The sequence below is a fragment of the Oncorhynchus gorbuscha genome, linkage group LG02 (genome assembly GCF_021184085.1).
Source record: "Oncorhynchus gorbuscha isolate QuinsamMale2020 ecotype Even-year linkage group LG02, OgorEven_v1.0, whole genome shotgun sequence".
Taxonomy (NCBI): domain Eukaryota; kingdom Metazoa; phylum Chordata; class Actinopteri; order Salmoniformes; family Salmonidae; genus Oncorhynchus; species Oncorhynchus gorbuscha.
In genome coordinates, this window is record NC_060174.1 from 78,090,572 (window position 1) to 78,112,762 (window position 22,191).

General features: G+C 44.1%; 1 protein-coding gene across 3 annotated transcripts in view; it reads left to right on the plus strand.

Moving 5' to 3' along the window:
* Positions 1 to 21,444, plus strand: part of LOC124010440 (microtubule-associated protein 6 homolog) — a 33,459-nt gene extending 12,015 nt beyond the window's left edge. The window contains exons 2-6 of one of the 3 annotated variants that reach the window (XR_006834435.1): positions 11,149 to 11,368; positions 16,003 to 16,235; positions 16,473 to 19,117; positions 19,639 to 19,749; positions 20,939 to 20,967. Coding sequence is in view for 1 of the 3 variants with exons in the window: in XM_046322865.1 (XP_046178821.1) it covers positions 11,149 to 11,368; positions 16,003 to 16,235; positions 19,639 to 19,749; positions 20,939 to 21,077 (703 nt within the window). In the remaining 2 variants the exon portion in view is untranslated. Of the gene's footprint in view, positions 1 to 11,148; positions 11,369 to 16,002; positions 16,304 to 16,472; positions 19,118 to 19,638; positions 19,750 to 20,938 lie in introns of all 3 variants that reach the window. The other 2 variants (XR_006834436.1, XM_046322865.1) reach the window with 2 other exon arrangements.
* Positions 21,445 to 22,191: the final 747 nt, after the last annotated feature.

The following is a 22,191-nucleotide window of genomic DNA, read 5'->3' on the forward strand; positions in this document are numbered from 1 at the left end:
TAGCTGGTAGGCTTGAGGCATTTAGCTCGCTGCTGGGTTTCCCTTTGTAGTCCTTAATAGTTTTCAAACCCTGCCACATCCGACGAGCGTCAGAGCCGGTGTAGTAGGATTCAATCTTAGTCCTGTATTGATTCTTTGCATGTTTGATGTTTAGTCTGAGGGCATATCGTGATTTCTTGAAAGCGGTAGCTCTAGCCATTAGCTTGGTGAGGATGTTGTCTGGAATCCATCGCTTCTGGTTTGGATATGTATGTACGGTCACTGTGGGGACGACGTCATTGATGCATTTCTTTATTGAAGCCTGTGACTGAGGTGATACACTCCTTAATGCCTTTGGATGAATCCCGGGAACATATTCCAGTCTGTGCTAGCAAAATAATCCTGAAGCATCCACGTCATCTGACCATTTCCGTATGAAGCGAGTCACTGGTACTTCCTGCAGGAAACTGGAGGATAGAATTATGGTCAGATTTGCCAAATGGAGGGCGCGGGAGAGCTTTGTATGCGTCTCTGTGTGTGGAGTAAAGGTGGTCTAGAGTGTTTTCCTCTGGTTGCACGTGACATGCTGGTAGAAATGAGGTAAAACAGATTTGAAGTCCCCGGCCATTAGGATCGCCGCTTCCTAATGCACATTTTCGTGTTTGCTTATGGCCTTATACAGCTCGTTGAGTGCAGTCTTATTGCCAGCATCTGTTTGTGGTGGTAAATAGACGGCTTTGAATAATATAGATGGGAACTCTCTTGGTAGATAGTGTGGTCTACAGCTTATTATGAGGTATTCTACCTCAGGCAAGTAATACCTCAAGACTTCTTTAATATTAGACATGAGACACAAATTCTTACAAGGCACCCCGCCCTCTTCCCCCTTTTTCTCAGTCTTTTCTTCACGCTGTCGACAAGGATTTGGGCCTTGTCTCGACAAGGCAGTATATGCTTCGCGTCGGACTCAATAAATAAAAAATCTTTGTCCAGTTTTTGAGGTGAGTAATTGCTGTTCGGATGTCCAGAAGCTCTTTTCAGTCACAAGAGACGGTAGCAGCAACATTATGTACAAAAAGAGTTACAAAGAATGCGAAAAAAACAAACAAATACAGTTGGTTAGGTGCCCTTAAAACGGCAGTCATCCCTTCCGGCGTGATTCACAGCTTCTTTATCAATTGAATAGGAAAACATGAAGTAGCATTTATGATGAATGCCTTGGTTTTATGTCAGGTTTCAGTCATTCCTGATTTCTCACCTTTTTCTTTTGATTTCATAATAACGTGTGTGCATGACATGTTGAACTGTGGATGGTGCGGACTGTGACAGATGTGATCAAGGACCTCTCTTTGTCTCCATCAAAGCCTATCTTCCACCACCATTGTGTAGACTTCAATGACTTGTCTTAGCTGTGTGAGGTGGAGCCCGGCACGGGCATGAATTTTAAGCCCAAGCCCTACACATTTCTGCGACATTTCAGGCCCTACCCTACCCACCCGATTGCTTCTGCCAAATGTAAACCTGGCCGTTCCCGAAACCCGAAATCAGAAAATAACTTCCTCTATTAGTAAATCCATTAGCTGCTCCTATCTGTCTGTCACTCGCTCCCTGAACACAGACAGCTCGCTCTGCATGCACTCTTTGAGTATCCATAACAACAGCTCTGCTTGGCTCGGGCTGCTCTGCTCAATGACTAGACATGAGAGTTGTTACCTACTTTTCGTCACTCTTAACTCCGACAAACTGAAGGAACATTATTATTTTTTCATTATTATTAATCTTGATCTTAGTCAGATATGACAGTACTGTGCAGCAGAGCACAAGCAAATGGCTCTGCTTCAAAATGTTAGTGATAAAATCAGATCAAATGTATTTATATAGCCCTTCGTACATCAGCTGATATCTCAAAGTGCTGTACAGAAACCCAGCCTAAAACCACAAACAGCAAGCAATGCAGGGGTAGAAGCACGGTGGCTAGGAAAAACTCCCGAGAAAGGCCAAAACCTAGGAAGAAGGGAGGGAGGAACCAGGCTATGAGGGGTGGCCAGTCCTCTTCTGGCTGTGCTGGGTGGAGATTATAACAGAACATGGCCAAGATGTTCAAATGTTCATAAATGACCAGCATGGTCAAATAATAATAATCACAGTAGTTGTCGAGGGTGCCGCAAGTCAGCACCTCAGGAGTAAATGTCAGTTGGCTCCTAGGGAGGAACCAGGCTATGAAGGGTGGCCAGTCCTCTTCTGGCTGTGCTGGGTGGAGATTATAACAGAACATGGCCAAGATGTTCAAATGTTCATAATAATAATAATCACAGTAGTTGTTGAGGGTGCAGCAAGTCAGCACCTCAGGAGTAAATGTCAGTTGGCTTTTCATAGCCAATCATTAAGAGTATCTCTACCACTCCTGCTGTCTTTAGAGAGTTGAAAACAGCAGGTCTGGGACAGGTAGCACGTCCGGTGAACAGGTCAGGATTCCATAGCCGCAGGCAGAACAGTTGAAACTGGAGCAGCAGCACGGCCAGGTGGACTGGGGACAGCAAGGAGTCATCATGCCAGGTAGTCCTGAGGCATGGTACTAGGTTTCAGGTCCTCCAAGAGAGAGAAAGAAAGAGAGAATTAGAGAGAGCACACTTAAATTCACACAGGACCCCGGATAAGACAGGAGAAGTACTCCAGATATAACAAACTGACCCTAGCCCCCGACACATAAACTACTGCAGCATAAATACTGGAGGCTGAGACAGGAGGGGTCAGGAGACACTGTGGCCCCATCTGATGAGACCCCCGGACAGGGCCAAACAGGAAGGATATAACCCCACCCACTTTGCCAAAGCACAGCGCCCACACCACTAGAGGGATATCAATTTAGTGATACCCGAGTCCTAACCGTACCCTAGTTATTGATGTATCGTCGGGTTCATGTCCGGTAGCAGAGCTTTATCCCTAAGCTCTATTCTCTGACTTGGAAACCTGCTGCCACTTCAGGCAGAGCAGGGGTTAAGATCCCTCAGCTCAGCTGCCTCCCTACTTTGTGCCATGTTCACGCTTTGAATGTCACTTTTACATGAGAATACCCCTAGGGTCAGGCCTCACCTGCTGTTATTAGGCATTGTTTACTCCACATTATCCCCACCGACCACCAGTCGTTTCCTGATGGTGAAATCAGACCAAGGTGATGAACACAATGAGCCACAGCACAGACAGCTCTTCTTTTCATCCCATTAAATAGGCTTCTTTTCCACTGTTGAAATCTAATTAGAAAACAGTTTCAGTTTGAGGCAATTATTTGTTCTTCCTCTATTGCATTATGTGTAATAACCTCATACCATGTGGAGGATGAATAAGTAGCATGTTGCACTGCTTTAAGAAAGAGAGGTAGTTGAGTTTTGTTTACTTCAGCCCAGAGGGGGAAAGGGAACACATGATTTGTTTTTTCAGATCGTCTCAGGTTGCATCACAGCACATTTCAATGCCAGCAGAGTGTGGAATCTGGTCTTTGCTGCTAAATCCAACATTGATTAATGTATTTCAGTCATTTATTTATAATGGAATTTAATTTTATTTCACGCCATTGACTCATTTTATACCCACATTACTCTCATCATGGTTAGATGGACAGCTGTCTAGTCATTCACTGGCCATAGGGACCTCTGCTCTGCACAGGGTGTTCACAAATCATTGCAGATGAGAGTGCCTAGTTTTATCCTAAATTCACCCCTGCCCTGCCTGCAGTGAATGAATGAATGAATGTTGCACTGGACTGTTGGTGTGCCATCCATACGAGCAGAGCAGCAGTAGTGGCTGAAATATTGTAAAGAGGCCAACAGATTTTGGTGGATTTAAAAGTGATCCTCTTAGAAGGCCTGTAAAGCCTGGTGTTTCTATCGACAGGCAGGCAGTGCGTGTTGAATCACTGAATCTAACCACATGGGCTCTGACTGAGGAGAGATAAAGAGAGGGATGGATGGAGAGAGAGAGAGCGGGAGGGCAGGACATGCTGCTCAGTCTCTCCTTCTCATACAAAGCTTAGCTTCCAGTAACTCCCTTCAGATGCAGGCCGGTTAGGATCAGCAGTGTGGCATTACAGCATAGTCTGAAGAGAGGATTGTTGAATTGAAGTGTTAAACATTAATTTTTGGATTATGGTGCTTAATTGTCCTTCAGTATTCAGTTAGTGTATCTATGCACAACATAATGTACTATATAAAGCCAAAACATTTGTTTCGTGACTATGCCGCTCTTTCTCATGTCACACAAAATGTTAACTCAATAGTGATTTATTTTGTGTCAAATTGTTGTGTGTACCATGATGAGCATGGCGCTTGCAAAGCCAGGATTGTGTGTTCTGATTCACGAAGCTACCCATACGTAAAATGTATGCACGCGTGACTCTTAGTCGCTTGATAAAAGTTTCTTCTAAATTACATATATTGTTTGAAATACTTGACGCATCAAACTTGATTAAAGGTGTGGATATATCCGAGGTTTAGCCATGCATCAGAAGGTACAATACCCTCTGTGGGGATTTCACTGAGTTGCACTATGTAACACTGTAGCCAATAGCCATCTGACTGCATGGGCTGTCTTGAAAGGTTATAGATTCAGCGACAGCTCCCATAACAGCCAGAGGCAAGCTCATCCCTGAGGGAGGAGAGAGTATTGATCAGGAACCATCAGGCGTTGGCTACATGTCATGGCTGACTGACACAGAAAGAAAATCAAGGTACTGTTAAGCCTTCCGCATGCTTCGGTGTTGCTGGCGCCTAGCCAAACTCTACTATGTGAACCGAACTAGTGTGCTCCCAATACGCTCTTAAAAACCAGCAATAGTGCTGTTTGTCCATCTAGAGACGCCATAGCCAGTATACTGTACACTTCCTCAAAATAGTCAGAATTCATCTAAGGTAAAATGAATGACAGATTTATTGAGGTAACATTTTTGCAATTTTGCATCTAACTAAGATGTTTGGTGCAGTATTTCTCAAGTCAACATATTTGCAGGCAAATGATTTGTCTCTCATTGAATGACAACAAACACTTAATTAAAGAATCCCTACCTTTGACCAATCACGGACGAAAGGGTGTAGACTTAATCTACCGAACTTCGGCTTGCCTCAAGAAACCATTTTGTGTGCATGAGCAGCTGAAAAAAACCTTGCCGAAGGCCAAAATGAACAAAAACATCACCAAATGTAATCATAATATAGTCCTGTGCATGAACTGTTCAGAACTGTTTCGGACGGGAAGCATGCGGACTGATTTACTGTACACTGGGGTTGATTGATTCACCTTACTTTGAATCAAATGTGAGAGAACGTCCTCTGTTATGTATTGTGTATGCTAGCGAATTAACATTGATTCTGCCTGGTAGTAAATCGTGCAATCATTTCAGATGTGTATGGTTTCTTATTTGAAACTCTGGGACAGTTGAATGGGCTTCAGATTAGAAATTCTGTGCTGAGCTCTTTTGCTGTCAAAGTGGGATGTTTTTATCTTTTTATTTTGGGGATTTGTGTGTATTGTTAGGTATTACTACACTGTTGGAGCTGGGAACATAAGCAATTTGTTGCACCTGCGCTAACATCTGCAAAATATGGGTAAGCAACCAATAGAATTTGATTTGATATAGGAATGTAAACTTACAGTCAAATAGACTGACTGTCCAGTCAAACTGATGATAATGATTTTTAATATAAAACACTGTATGAAACACAGTCCAATGTAAATGCTGCAATCAATTGGATTTCTTTCATTTTCTCTCATGAATGGATGTAGCCTAACTGACATGACATGTTTAAGGAGAGTGCACGATTTGACTTGGGAATACATGTGTTTAGAGTTAGACTGGCCATAACGTTAGAAGTGTCGTGTCCATGGCCCTTTGTTCCTGTTCTCTGCCCTTTCATAGTCTCTAAGAGAGGAGTGCCAGAATGTTCCCTCTCTGCCGGACCGTTGCCTGGCCGTGCCATGTTACAAAAGACACACACACATATACACCCCTTGTCAGTGCCAGTGTCACATCGTCATAGTGACAGAGCTATTCACAAGACATCCCATCTCTCCCGCAGGGTCAGGGGTCAGCAGGGTCAGCTCCAAGAAGCAGGAAGAACCATTAGCCAGTTTGTTAGCTTGGCAACACCTGTTTTTCTACATGGCCACACAGTAAGAACTACATATGTTAGCTTTACCTCATCAAATAACAGCTTGTTTTTGGGGGAAGATTTTGTTTGTAGTACCACATAATAGAGGGAGTAAAGGGAAATTAGACGTGTTCAGTTGTAGAGTTAGAAGTGTGTGTAACAGGTGTGCAGGAATTTTTAAGAAATGTACCTAATCTTGTCATACGTACCTAATCCTGTCAAAGACCTGTTTTGAAAGAAATGTACACTGATCAGCTGGAAGGAGAGTAGGTACCAAGCACACACTGACCTGAAAGACACTAGCTTGATTGTTACCAGTCATATGAGCATGACGTTGTCCAGCTAGTTATGTACAGTATAGACTTGTGTTTGACTCTCTCTCTCTCTCTCTCTCTCTCTCTCTCTCTCTCTCTCTCTCTCTCTCTCTCTCTCTCTCTCTCTGCCAGTCCTACCACTACCCTCCGTCACTAGTGCCCTGTTGCGGGTAGCACTCTGTGCCTTTGGCCTTGAACATTGTATAATCTGTCTTTGTGTAATCTGCTTTGTACTTATTTTAACCACCACTCTACTCACCATGTCACATCATAGAGATCATGGACAGTTTACTTCATGAGAAAATCAAATGTTGTGGGTCAATTTAAATCAAATCAAATGTTATTTGTCACGTGCCAAATACAACAGGTGTAGACTACCGTGAAATGCTTACTTACGAATAAGTAAAAACATTTGCAAAAAGAAAGTAGTCACACAATAGATATCAATAACGAGGCTATACAAGGAGTACCGTTACTGAGTCAATACGCAGGGGTACGAGGTAATTGAGGTAATATGTACATATAGGTAGGGGTAAAAGTGAGTAGACAATCAGTATAATTCATTGACGGAGTAGCAGCAGCATATGTGAAAAAGTGTGTCTGTGTGTGGCATCAATATGCATGTGTGTGTATGTGTGTTTTGTGTGTGTGAGCGTATATGTAGTGTGTGTGTGTGTGTGCGTGTGTGGCATCAATATGCATGTGTGTGTGTGTGTGTTTTGTGTATGTGAGCGTATATGTAGTGTGTGTGTGTCATCAATGTGTGTGTGTGCGTGTGCGTGTGTGTGTTTTGTGTATGTGAGCGTATATGTGTGTGTGTGTGTGTGTGTGTGGGGGGGGGTAGAGTCCACTGAGTGTGCATAGTCAGAACCGAAAAGGTCCTGGATGGCAGTGAGCTCAGCCCCAGTGAGGTACTGGGCTGTCCGCACCACTCACTGTAGCGCCTTGCAGTCGGATGCCAAGCAGTTTCCATACCATGCCGTGATGCAGCCAGTCAAGATGCTATCAATGGTGCAGCTGTAGAACTTTTTGAGGATCTAAGGGCCCATGCCAAATCTTTTCAGCCTCCTGAGGGGGAAGAGGTATTGTCGTGCCTTCTTCACGGCTTTGTTGGTGTGTGTGGACCATGTTAATTCCTTAGTGATGTGGTCACCAAGGAACTTGAAGCTCTCAACCCCGTCGATGTGGATGGCGATGTGCTCGGCCCTCTGTTTCCTGTAATCCACGATCAGCTCTTTTGTCATACTGACGTTGAGGGATAGGTTGTTATCCTGGCACCACACTGCCAGGTCACTGACCTCCTCCCTAAAGCCTGTCTCATCGTCGTCGGAAATCCGGCCTACCACTGTCGTGTCATCAGCAAACATAATGATGGTGTTGGAGTTGTGCTCGCAGTCGTGGGTGAACAGGGAGTACAGGAGGGGACTAAGCACACATCCCTGAGGGGCCTCCGTGTTGAGGGTCAGTGTGGTGGATGTGTTGTTGCCTACTCTCACCACCTGGGGGTGGCCCGTCAGAATGTCCAGGATCGTAGTTGCAGAGAGAGGTGTTCAGTCCCAGGGTCCTGAGCTTAGTGATGAGCTTGAAGGGCACTATGGTGTTGAACACTGAGCTGTAGTCAATCAACAGCATTCTTACATACAGTGCATTCAGAAAGTATTCAGACCCCTTGACTTTTAACTAAAATTGAATAAATTATTTATTTTTTCTCATTGATTTAGACACAATACCCCATAATGACAAAGTATAAACAGGTTTTTGAAATTTTGCAAATGTATAAAAAAAAATACAACAGAAATACCTGATTTATATAAATATTCAAACCGTTTGCTATGAGACTCAAATTCCTTTACATTTTTTACCCCTAATTTCGTGACATCCAACTGGTAGTAGTTACAGTCTTGTCTCATCGCTGCAACTCCCGTACGGACTCGGGAGAGGTGAAGGTCAAAAGCCATGCATCCTCTGAAACACAACCAAGCCGCACTGCTTCTTGACACAATGCCCATCCAACCCAGAAGCCAGCCTCACCAATGTGTCAGAGGAAACACCATACACCTGGCGACCGTGTCAGCGTGCACTGCACCCAGCCCGCCACAGGAGTCAATAGTGCACGATGAGACAAGGATATCCCTGCCGGCCAAATCCTCCCTATCCCGGACGACGCTGGGCCAATTGTGCGCCACCCTATGGGCCTCCCGGTCACGGAAGGCTGTGACAGTGCCTGGACTCGAAACCAGAATCTCTAATCTCTAGTGGCACAGCCTTAGACCACTGCGCCACTCGGGAGGCCCATGACACTCAGGTGCATCCTGTTTCCATTGATTATCCTTGAGATGTTTCTACAATTTGGTTGGAGTCCACCAGCGTTAAATTAAATTTATTGGACATGATATGATATGGAAAGGCACACACCTGTCTATATAGGTCCAACAGTTGACAGTGCATGTCGGAGCAAAAAAAAGCCATGAGGACGAAGGAATTGTCCGTAGAGCTCAGAGACAGGATTGTGTCGAGGCACAGATCTGGGGAATTCTGAAACTATTGGGTCACACTTTATTTGGATGGTCCAATATACAGGTAACTTCCTACGTAAAGGAAACACCAACATAAAGTGTCTTAATGGGGTGCTGGGCCACCACGAGCCAGATCAGCATCAATGCACCTTGTCATAGATTCTACAAGTGTTGTGAAATTCCATCATTTGATGTTGTGTTGATGGTGGTGGAAAGCGCTGTCTCAGGCTCCGCTCCAGAACCTCCCATAAGTGTTCAATTGGGTTGAGATCTGGTGAATGAGACAGCAATGGCATTTGGTTTGCACCGTTTTCATACTCATCAAACCACTCAGTGACCACTCATGCCCTGTGGATGGGGGCATTGTCATCCTGTGGAGTCATAGCCATGGTAGCCAAAATAATGGCCTGTCCAGCATTTTTATACAGCACATGACCCTAATGATTGGATGTTAATTGCTTAATTAACTCAGGACTCACACCTGTGTGGAACCACCTGCTTTCAATACACTTTGTATCCCTCGTTTACTCAAGTGTTTCCATTATTTTGGCAGTTACCTGTAGATGATCTACAGATGGTCATACTATCAACAAATTATATGTTGATAAGAAACTGCTTGCTAAGGTTACGTTTAGGGTTATGTGTAGAATATGGCTTAGGGTGAGCATAAGGGTTAGGATTAGGGTTATGTTTAGGGTTAGGGTAAGGGTTAGGGTTCGGGTTAAGGTTAGGGTTAGGCTTAGTGGATAGTTAGTTGAAATGTTGTTGGCAGTTATTGAACATCTACTGAATGTCTAAAAACCATCCACTTAGGACTATCCAAATAAAGTGTTACCAACTCTTCTATTTTATTAAAATGAAGGCCACATTTGTACCACACATAGGACAGTGTATTACTTCATGGATGGCAGTTACTTAAGCCTTCTCGTCATCAGTCCATGGCCATGCTACAGTAGCTGCCTTGGTTTCCATGGGTTAAGCTGTAGTGTGATTGATATCATGTCTTTTTATGTGATCTTCAGCAGCAGCCTAATTGTTATAATGGGCCTGGAGTACTTGAGCCTGCTTGGGCTGCCTGGCCTGTCTGGGCTGCCTTCTACATCCAGATAGTAATAGTGTTAGCTAGTAATAGCATTAGCTAGTAATAGTGTTACCTAATCAATAAACACTCCCTCCCTCCTTCCCTTCACTGCTGTAGTGCACATCGGGAACATTGAGTTTTTCACTGTGATATTTTTCTCTGTGTCGGGTCTATGCTGTGTTTTTCAGTGTGGCTATAGTGTGGCTATAAGGGAAGGCATGTGCATTGTGCTGTTGTGGGGGGAGGGGTTTGGGGTCTGCTGCGGCACAGAGTGAGGACACTGGGGAGCCTTGATCACTGGGGAGTCTTCTGTTTTCATTTGGTGTTTGACACCTTAGATGCATGAACAATGTAATTTGGTTAGATAGTTTGAAGGAGCAGTGGGAAAGGAATATTGAAGTTATGGATAATTAATGAATGAATATGTTTCCACCTGACCTCCCAATACTAGAGTTAATATGCCATGTCCCAGCCTCAAGCTGCTCATCACTGAGAAGGCCATCATGTAGTCATTTCTGGAAAATTAGGTCCGCTTTTATGAGTTCAAAATCCATTACAACTCTTGAAATCAACTTGATCTATGAAAGGCAGTTCAATCTAAAACTCAAATGATTAGCAACATGTTCATTCATAGACCTGCTAAAAAAGAGTTGATAGTGAACAAATCTCAATTTGATGATAATCTGGAGGTTGGCTCGTCCTGTACAGAACCCTCTCTATGAGACTGGAGGTCAAGCTGACCTTCTGAAGAACTGCTGTGTCTGGACTATACTAAATACCTGCAGTCACTGCTCCCATACACCCACCTATTCACCCATACTATGGGAGAGACCCAGTCATTCCACTAAATATATTTCTATATCCAAACAGTAGGCTACTTTGAGTACCACTGCCTGCTCTATGTCAATATACTTATTGGTATGTGACTGCTTCATTGTTCATGAGTATTTAAATGCCTACATGCTGCAACACATGCACGCCCTTTGGGACAATACCGATCTAGTCTTCTTTAATGTCCCTAAATAGATTGTAGGTGAAATGTGAGGAGAGCTTTTTTCATCACACTACTGTATCCCAGTTTCTTCCGTGACTGTATTTGATACGGATTCTTCTCGTAGGACTGAGTTCAAGGCCCACAGGGATGTGAAGCCAGTGAAGCTGATCCGAGCCAAGTCCCAGTTCCTTCCCCCTGATGAGAAGACCAGCCTGGAGACTAGCTATAGTGCCACCTACAGGGGAGAGCAGGCCAAGAAGCAGCCCAATGACAACAAGGCTGTGGACAGGAGGAGGATACGCAGCCTGTACAATGAGCCCTACAAAGGGCTACAAGAGACCAAGGTGAGAACGTTTCAGCTCCTTTAAACCATGCAGGCCATGTCCTATTGACTACACCAATGGTACAGCAATAATGCAGCCATAGTAAAAGACATCTGATAGGATTCCCAAAAACAAATTCCAATAGAAATTGCAATCAGACTTTGGAACCTATCCTATATGATTTTATCCTATATTGTGATGGTGTGATGAAGAGGTTGAGAACCTCAGGATTTTTTCAGTGGTATGAATAGGCAAAGATATGGAGATTGTGCTCCAGAGACACGGGGGAGATGATATTCCTCAGTTTACTGGTCTTTAATCTTGATTGCAGGTAAACATAAATGTTCATGTTTCTGTTCCATATTTAGCTGTGAGATTTACATTTTAGCAGACGTTCTTATCCAGAGTGACTTACAGGATCAATTAGGGTTAAGTGCCTTGCTCAAAGGCACACCGACAAAAAACAATTCTCCTCACCTAGTCGTCTCCGGGATTCAAGCCAGCGACCTTTCGGTTACTGCCATCCAGATTTTCCAATAAAGCTGTATTTAGGTAATTCTAGTGTCCATACAGTGTGATCTGAAATAAAAATGAATAGAATAATATCAATATTATGGCTTGACAGGTTATAAGAAGTATGCAGGGAGAATGAACTACACAGTCACTATGGGAGCTCTTTCCAGAGCAGGCCTGTTCAATTGTGCAGAAGAGCATTTTTTTTACTCTGTAAATTGTTAAGCTAGTGAGAAATTGAAATGTTGATTTATTTTTATATCCTCAATTATTTTATATTGCGCTAATTTCCTGCACGTACAGATTTCTCCCCTAATCAATATGAGTGATCAATTGCCACTTGTCAAAAGTTTATAAGTAATATGATCGCTATTATGGTACATGTATGTGTAGGTAGTGCATTTTATGTTTAAGTTTTCAATATATCACAAACTGTTTTTTAATTATTGATTTGGACACTTCAAAACAGGGTTTTGACATTGGGCTATTTATCAAAAGTTATTGTCAATGGGAAGCAGCAACAGCATCATTTTCAATGTATGTTTTAGGAATATAAATGGAACTTTCAAAATCAATTTTCAATAGTATATGTAATGACCTGCCTAGATCATAAAGGAACAATTGTCCAGACAGAGGAATGAGTTTACAAATTCACGGTTTATTCCTAACTCTGTACAGGTTACTGTTTAGCTGTAGCCCACACCAAATAAATGAAAGATACCCGTATAAAACAACCATGACCTTCTCTTGTAAAGACCAGACATAAAAGCGAGAGAACATTGGCTAAAACATGGGCTTAAACATGCAATGCTCCACCCCCTGCCAACCCCTGTCACTCCACCAACCAGAACATTCCAGGCATTCCCGTGATTGGCAGATAGCAGGTTGATTGGCATGTCAGACCCCGCGAACACTGGTACTGGTAAGTACAACACAACCAACTAACAGCATAACACATAACACACAGCTGTCTGTGCGGGTCGCTACACAGCCCCCCAACCACAAAGTCCCTCGTCCCCTACGGAACAAACAAAGTCTCTGAAGCGACCCAGAGGTCTCCTTTGCCTGCGTGGCCGTGATGGTTGCAGAGTGTGCAGATTTGAAACAGGGAGCTCATTCCGTGGCAGGGGGCTGCCCATCTGAGGCCCATGGGATGAAGGCAGGGACATGGGGTCCCTGGGGTTTGGGGAGAAGAGGCCCCTCTGTGTGGGGTTGACTTGTCCCATAACAACAACAAAAAGCTGCACCTGGGAAACAACCTCCCCTACCCTCTGCAGGGCTCCACCCAGTGCCTGTCCAACTTGGGGCATCCGCCTTTCTTTCTCAGGGGGCTATAGACCCAGACTAGCTCCCCAGCTACAAAGTGCCTTCCCCGGGTGTGCACATCATAGTTCCTCATCTGCCTCACACCTGCATTCACCAGCTGCTCTCTGGTGAAGGTGTGGGCTGTCTCCAGGCGGTCCTGGAGTCTCCGGGCATACTCCGTCCCAGGGGAACAGGAGGGCTATCCAGGGGCACACCAAACACCATCTCTGCAGGGGTACGGATCTCTCTCCCCAGCATGAGGAGGGCAGGCGTGCAGGAAGTGGAGGCATGGACAGTGGAGTGGCATGCCATGAGGAGCATAGGCATGCTTGTCCCAGTCACGCTGGTGTTTGGCAGGATGGCCAGCTGCTGTCCAAGCGATTTGTTGAAGCGCTCTACAAGGCCATCACTTTGAGGATAGAGAGGAGTAGTGCGGGACTTGTGCAATACCCAGCCTCTCACACATGATGGTGAACACACAGGACTCAAAGTTTCTGCCTTGGTCATTGTGGATGGACTCCGCAGCTCCAAACCTGCTGAACATCGACGATGGTCTCTGCCTTCTGGTCAGGCAGAGCATAGGCCTCGGGCCATTTTGTGAAATAGGCCATGGTCGTGAACACCCATCGGTTTCCGCTGTCTGTGGTGGGGAACGGCCCAACTTCATCCACTCCCACCCTCTCCATGGGAGCCCCAACTGGGAACTGTTGGAGCTGAGCATGAGAGAGGCCTGGAGGCCGGCAAAAGTCCTCCACATCTCTCTTGTGCTGCCCCCAAAAAAGCCTTGACGGAGGCCGCAGTGTTTTTGTGACCCCAAAGTGTCCAGTCTCCACCACCCCATGAGTGCTCTGGAGACACAGCTCTCTCTCACAGCCCTGTCTCCGCTCACAGTGGCGGCAGCCGTCTGCAGTACAGGGCTGATGGGACATGGCATCGGCTTTGGAGTGGCGTGTCCCTGCCCTGTGCACCGCTGTGAAGTCGTACGGCTGACGCTCCTCCAACTAGCGTGCCACCTGCCCACCTGAAAGACATGAGCCACTGTAGAGCAAAGTGGTCAGTCCTTACATTAAAGGGCAGGCCACCCAGGTAATACTTGAAGTGTTTGATGGATGCCACAACAGCAAGGAGCTCCCGCCGGATGACACAGTAGCGGCGCTCATGTTTGTTGAATGTTTTGCTGAAGTACGCCACCACTCTCTCCCCCTCTGGCCCCACCTGGGCCAGCACCCCACCCATGCCCATATTGCTTACTTCTGTGTCCAGGATAAAGGGAAATGTGAGGTCAGGGGGGGCAAGCACAGGGGCCTTGATCAGTGCACGTTTGAGGGTGCTGAAGGCCTCCTCGCATTCCACTATCCAAGTGAAGGCCTTGTCCTTCGGCAGCAGGTGGTTCAGGGGAGCACCTTTGTCTGCTTCTAGGGGACATGGAGCCTTGCTCCCCCATCCTCGTCGGTGGGCTCCTCCTGAAGATGGTGGGGGTTGGGAAAGAGAGCCAGGGGTCCGCACTACCCCGTCTATGCGGACCACAAGCCGTTTCCCTGAGCTCTGGGAGTCTTGGGGCGATGGCTGGCCACACCCCCAGCAGACCCTGGGACCAGGGCGTGTGTTTCGTGCTGCCTGTAGCGACACAGCATGAATGAGTTCAGTCATTTCAGCCACTCATGCAGGCTTTTCCGGCTCTGGACTGCTCTGCCCACAAGCTCAGACAGTGGGTCTGTCTCCCTGCAACTTCATTCGGCCACCCCCCTAAATGAGCTAACAGTTCTACCTGAGCATGACAAGCTTCCCAATCCGCCTTACCGGAGTACTTCGGAGTCTTAGCAGATACGGACGCAATCGGGAACTGGACGCCGCCATGTTCGTTTACATCCTGAGCCTCAGATTCCTCGTCCCGCAGCGTTGACGTCACACCTTCGGTCCGCCCACTAGAATCTGTGCGAAGCACGGTCGATGAAGCACTCATGCCCGCTTCAGCCACCATCGTTCTAGCGGTCTCCATCAAGCGGCCTCTGTGCTCCGATGCCTTGGCGATCTCCGCAGCCAGATCCTCCGACGTCCATGCACACGCACCTCCTTGGCCATAATCATCCTCTACCTCCACCTTCACTTTCAGATTCGGATTGGGGTGACAAAAAAAGGTTTATCAAAAATGAATAAGATCCAATCAGATTACTTTTGATTTCCAATAAGTAAAAACTAGTCCAATAGAATTCCAATAGGAGTTCGATAGAATTGTGAGAATCATATAGGGTCCAATAGGAAAGAAATAGTCCAATATAATTCCAATAGGATTCTGATACAGGTGACACAAAACCCTATAGGACTGTGAGAATCCTATTGGATCCAATAGGATTACTTTTCATTTCCAATAGCAAAACAAGTAGTCCAATAGGATTCTGATAGAGGTGACACATAATCCCATAGGTTGGTGAGAATCCTCTAGGATCCTATTGGAAAAATCACTTATCCTATAGGATTTTTTGACTAGGGAGATAATCTCCTATTCAGAACCACAGCCACCTAGAGTACATTTTCAAACCCACTGTCTTTGTGAATGACAGAATATTTCTCTTGCTGTTCTGTTTACTGTGTATTTCGTGATGGCAAATCACATCTAATTGTAATAATGAAACAAACACAACATCAAACCGAGGACTGCTGCAGCTTTTTTTTCACAGTGATTTACTCCTGTTGCTAATTTCTTGGGTAATAGACTATATAAAGAATCCCAATCTTCCCCATCCCCTGTGCCTAGGTTGAGAGGTCTAACAGTGCTCCCCGATCCCCTGTGCCTAGGTTGAGAGGTCTAACAGTGCTCCCCGATCCCCTGTGCCTAGGTTGAGAGGTCTAACAGTGCTCCCCGATCCAAACCCAAAAAGGCGGGCACCAGGTTAGCGAGCCAAGGGGACAAACCTGTGAAGAAGGCAAAAGAGCAGAAGCTGCAGGGCAGCACAGCACTGCGGGGCACCAAGAAGAAGACATTGGAGAACCAGCCCACTGAGTCCAGGCCTGCGGAGATGGACAAGGAGAAAAGTAAAGAGATGAACAACAAACTGGCTGAGGCAAAAGAGTAAAAATCATCACTTCTACCTTTTATTCTTCTTTGAGGGAAAAAACACAAAGGCTGCATAATTAGAGGTTCTCATCCCCTTTTTAAGTTTTGTCTCTCTTTTCTATCTCTCCTCTTTCTGCTCTTTCTCTCTTTCACTCTCTTCTCTCTGCCAATTGGCTAAGTTAGTAGTAGTTACAGTAAATGTCAGAGTTGGGACATGACATGTCGTTTCTTCCCTGCCTCACATTACATTAGATCACCGTACTAACGAGGGGATGTGTGCATCCGCTTCCTCTGCTTCCTGATGCCACCGACCACCCCCCTCTCTCCGTCTCCATCTCAAGGTTGCCATGGCTACCAATGAACGGCGTGTGCTATTGTTGCATGAGCTCACCGACTAGCAATCCTGTGTGGTTGGCTTCCATCTTCCAACTGAACAGATTGCTTTGTTGAGTTTATCAAGGATTTTTGGGAAAGAGAAAACCATGTAAATTGGCTCACTGAATGGACTTGATCTTTATAGCTGTAACTTGCTAAATGTATGCAAAGATAGATACTCATCTAGAATTATGGTCTGAAAATCTTTGATAAATGTGCAGCTTGGTATTTCTAGAGTGTATTGGTCCATGGCTGAGTGTGTGCCTGCTCTGTAGGTCCTGAATGCTGTCTTCCAGTGCACACGGGCCTCCATGTCTGTCTATAATCAAATTGCCATTACTAAGATGCTTTGTTAAACTTTGCCATCATTCCTGAATGAAATCTCATTTTGTAAACCTAATAACTGTTGATTGTGGATGATGTGGGAATGGTTTTGAGCAATGAATTGTCAGGTAAACATTTAAAACCTCATACTGTCTCATTCAAAGTGTTCTCTCTATTCACAGGAAAATTAGTTAATCAAGTTATTTTAAAGGTCAGACAAGGATATCTTATTTCATCAACCTTGTTGCCAAACCAGGAGCCATCTGGGTTACAGTAACCTGATGATGCATTACTAGACCAGTTATTTGCACAGCAGATAAATTAAATGTTACTATCATGAAATTATAATTACATTATCCATTTGCATAACTACATTACATGTCACTGAGTCACGATAGGAAATTGATATTGTGGCTCTGTGGTCGTTAGCTATGCTCTCCCCCAGACCATGCAGACTCTGTATAGATAAAGCTCAGTGGAGTGGCAGGATCACTTTCTAATCCTACATAGAGCAGCCTAACCTATAACCTCACACACCCCCGCCTACAGGCCCTCCCCTCCTCTCAGACACACACACACAGAGCCATGGTGGACTGTAACCGACGTGATTAGGCCCCCATGGGACTAGCAGATGGGACCCCAGCAACACTATCACATCCCAGAGGTCTAAAGAGGTGCCTGGCTGGATGTGATATTAGTCCACACTAGTAGGAGCAGACTCATGGTTAAGGTTTTGGAATTATATGTTATTTATGTTTAATTATTAATCTATTCGTTTGTGTATGAAACACTGATTACCACCTCTGCTAATACCTCTCTTTATTGAATAATAATGCGACTGTGATGTGATGGTAAGTTGAATGCTGGCTGTTTGGAATGCTTCTTTTTCTCAAATTATTATCTGTATGTGTCTGTCTAACACAGGCCTCAAAGAACTGGCCTCTTCCACAACCAGGTGTGTGTTTAAGTGTGTGGATTTGATTAGGTTGACAAGATTACGTGTGGATGTCAAGATTATATTCAACACATTCAACTTCAAATCAATCTCTCTCTGCTGCCTTCCATGGCAATCTAAATATTGTAGGCATAGGCTAACAATGTAGACCAACTTGATATTTCTCCCCTGTGATTTCATTGAATTAGGATAAGCAGCGAAACTCAATTCTATATTTGGTTTACATGTCTGTTATACTTCTGCATATGTTTGCAGTTTCTTGAATGGGATAAAAATGAGTGAGCAAGGAAAATGATCTGTTTTACAAATGAAAACCTAATTATGTCAAAATGAATCAAGTTAGACTTGTCCCCTTTGTATTGGCTGTATAGTGCCAGTGGAGCTCTATTTGCTGTAAGTAATAGCATGTTACTAGACGTCTGCTTATGTCTTAGCAGACAGTAGTAAAGACCAGAACAGCGTCTCAGACTCCTGGGATAGGATAGGCCTCAACAGAGCAGTGCGTTGTGCAGCACTTGTCTTGTCATGGGTCAACCCCCACCTCCTCACAATCCCCAGTCTCTTTCTTGTGTTGTTGTAATCTATTGTGCTAGTCAGTGTCCCCTGACTCCCTCCCTCCCCTCAGTTTTGAGTAATGGAGTGTGTTGTCTCTCCATTTGCCGTGGTGATGTCTTGGTTAGTATGTCACAATGAATCACCACACCGTATTCCACTCAGACTGAGCATGCGCCCACGGAGCAGAGATAGAGGGCCATCTTATTAGCATTTTGCAGCCTTTGGTTGGGGAAGGGGGATGCTTTCTCTCGTAACACATGAAGGGGGATGCTTTCTCTCGTAACACATGAAGGGGGATGCTTTCTCTCGTAACACAGGAAGGGGGATGCTTTCTCTCGTAACACAGGAAGGGGGATGCTTTCTCTCGTAACACAGGAAGGGGGATGCTTTCTCTCGTAACACAGGAAGGGGGGGTCGGGGGGTCTTACATGTAAAATGCTGACACAACCCACCCAGTGATATCGATTTTGAATCCAAGCATTAGAAACAAAAGCTAAAAATTGAAAGTAATAATGGAACAAAGAAGTGTTGGGCCAATATATTTTACTGTGAAGTGCTTGTGTTTCTCTCTGCTTGCTCCTATTTACTGAAATATAAATAAATGCAAAAGCAGAAAAAGCAGTGTCCTCCTGGTTCTTTGTGTTGAAACGTATGGAGGAGGAGGGCGGTGAAAGAACAGTGGTTGCAGGTATTTGTTTAAATGTTTTTGTGTCTTTGTCTTTGTGAGACATGAGATGATTTTGAGAGAGTGAATACACATGGAAGAAAAAAAAATGATCTTCAGATTTTCTTTAGTGCTTTTCAAAGCTCATCAAAGACATTCTGGCATGAGTTCTGACATCCTTTCAAGAGCTTGAATATTGTTGCAACAGTTATGATATTTTGCATCATGTGTCCCAATATATTCAAAGCCTAAATTATACAGCAATGTACAATTTAAGGATGGGTGGAACATTATTACAGAATTAGATGTCATGTAAATACACTGGGCCAACAAACTGTACAAATTTACACAACGTAATGATTTATGAAAGGTTCTTTTGTTTGGCTGTGAGAATGTGTGAGACATTTGGATATATTTTCATTATTCCATTTTAATCATGTAATTACTATATTTTTCAGCTTTATCTGGTATCATGAGTAGCTTTTTGAGGATGTGAAATCCTACGTCTAGAAAATCTAACGAGTGACATTCTGATTCATTTGAAGGGTTGTGGTAAAACAGTACCACTACATACAGCTCTGTCAGCCAATCCGTGATACAGGCTGGGTGCAGACGCTAAAGCAACACCTGTGGGGCTGTGCACTACCCATTCCAAGGTAACCTAGAAACACACACAGCCGCCACAAGCCATAAATCTCTCATTATCATGCATATGTGCTCATAAAATGTCATTCAAAGTCATGATTTCTTCAATATTTGATAGTGGCATAGTTTTGTTTTGAAAGTGACCCACCATGAATCTCTCTGTACTAGGTTACAGTTCCCACCAGGTCAGATTCCTCTTCCATATGGAAACGAGTAAGGGAGTCAGTCAGTCAGTCAGTCTGTCAGTGAGTGAGTGCTTGAAAGTTGGCTGTCACATCCTATACTGTAGGTATGGTGCCTTAATAAACATGTTGGATAACACACCTTACAGATGTTTATATTAACACATAGTTATACATCTTAACTTTGTTGTATCATTGATCATTTGATGTAATGATGTTATGTTGTTTGAGTTAGATCGGCAATCCAAATCTTATACTGTAGTACCAAATGTGATACTAAATATAACATAACAATTTATTTTCTTAAATGTATATTGAATGTGTATTGGGATGGGTTTGAATAGGGTGGGTATACTGAAACTCTAGCTGTAAAGAGAGAAAATTCTGCTACTAGAGAAGATTGTAAGTGCATGTTTTAGTCTCCTCAAGTTTCTAGCTCATTTTAGGTTAGATTATTTCTGAATGTCCTGTGGCTGTGTATCCTTGAACACCCTGGGCCTCTCATTAGACTCTCATTATTCCCATTAGTGTGCTCTAGCTTTTAGTCTGAAAAGGTTTCAGGTGACAGATTGGATTCAAACTCGGAGAGCAGTGGCTATTTATTGACATGAACTTAGTAACAAAAATCCCTCAACAGAAATTGATCCAATCCTCACTCTGATTGAAGAACAATGCCAACTTTTGTTCGGATTTGGGGAAAGTATGTGTTTTCTTTATAAATGCCAACAGTCTGTTCCAGAATGAAGATTAGGGAAGAAAATATGAATTGTTTAAGTCCACCAACAGTCTTTTTGAGCAACATTAGATTTAGTGACAAGAAACCAAGAGTAGCTTTGCCTGAGACTGAGCTTCATGCCCCCACAACATCAGTCTGATGTTGTACACTGATATGAGTAGCCACAGGGTGCTCAACTCATCAAAATGCTTTTTGATTGGCCTTTGAGAAATGCCTCATCTTGTGTCTCTTTGTTTGTGCCTTTTTATTTGTATTTCAACTATGTGCTGCCTCACCTCCTAGAGAGCCTAATGGAGAGGTTCTCCGACCCGGTGATCATCATTCCCAGGGTGCCGTTGGAGGAGAACCAGAAGCACTGGAGGAAAGACCCGAACCACGGAGGAGCGGTGGAGTCGTGCGCTTTTCCCCAGATGTAAAGTAGAAGTAGATCCACTAGATCTACACTGTAGGCCTGTGGTATACAGGGAGGGACTATTGTTCTGATCTGTTCTGTACTGTACATATCTAGTATTTTCAACTGAGTTCTATTCATGAAGAGAAATACCCCATTAAGAACTCCTCTGAGTGAGGTAAACCCACATACACGTAGTGTGTTTGAAACAGCGTAATGGTCATAGCTGTTTGAGCAATTGCAAATGCAAAAGATGCTATAATTGGAATTTCCGCGACATGCTCATGTCTGAAAATAATGTTGTTTCATTGGTAATGATATTAGAAATGCCAAACCATAAAGTGCTTATTGAAAAAATGAAACGGTACTGTACTATATATTGATCAATTCAAATGCAAATAAATATATATAACTTGTGGATTTGCTAATCTGTGTTGCATTTTTACTGGTGTGTGAAGTGTGTAAACGCACTTCAAAATGAATATCAAGGTTCTCAGGCCAACCTTTTGTGAAGCAGAAATGCTTTAGGACACATATTCATTTTTTATTTACTGTATGAGTTTCATTTTAGTCTAGTGAATATTTGTGTGATAATGCTTATAAAGGGGTTTTTAGTCATTGGCTGGGACAGCTGTTTCTCTGTCACTCTTCATAATACTCTTCATTGTACCCCTCTCTGCTTTCTTTGATTATGCAGTAAAAGATGAGGAAAGAGTTAATGTTAAATAATAAGAATAATCAGTGTAGGCACCGAGACATCCTGTGTCCTGTGTAGCTCAGTTGGTAGAGCATGGCGCTTGTAACGCCAGGTTAGTGGGTTCTATCCCCGGGACCACCCATACGTAGAATGTATGCACACATGACTGTAAGTCGCTTTGGATAAAAGCGTCTGCTAAATGGCATATATTATATTATTATTATATATTACTGTACAGATGTGCTCTGCTGCCTCCTCCTCAATGTGCCGCCCCAGAGGAGTACACACACATGCATGCACACAATACTTTGATGTGAAACCTTCACATCTTCACATGATGCTACAGGGACTTGAGTTGCTCATCAGGATTGGAGGACTCGTATCTCTGAGGATTATTCCTCTTCTATAGACTGTCTCATCACACACAAGTCTCCTCCTACTACCAGT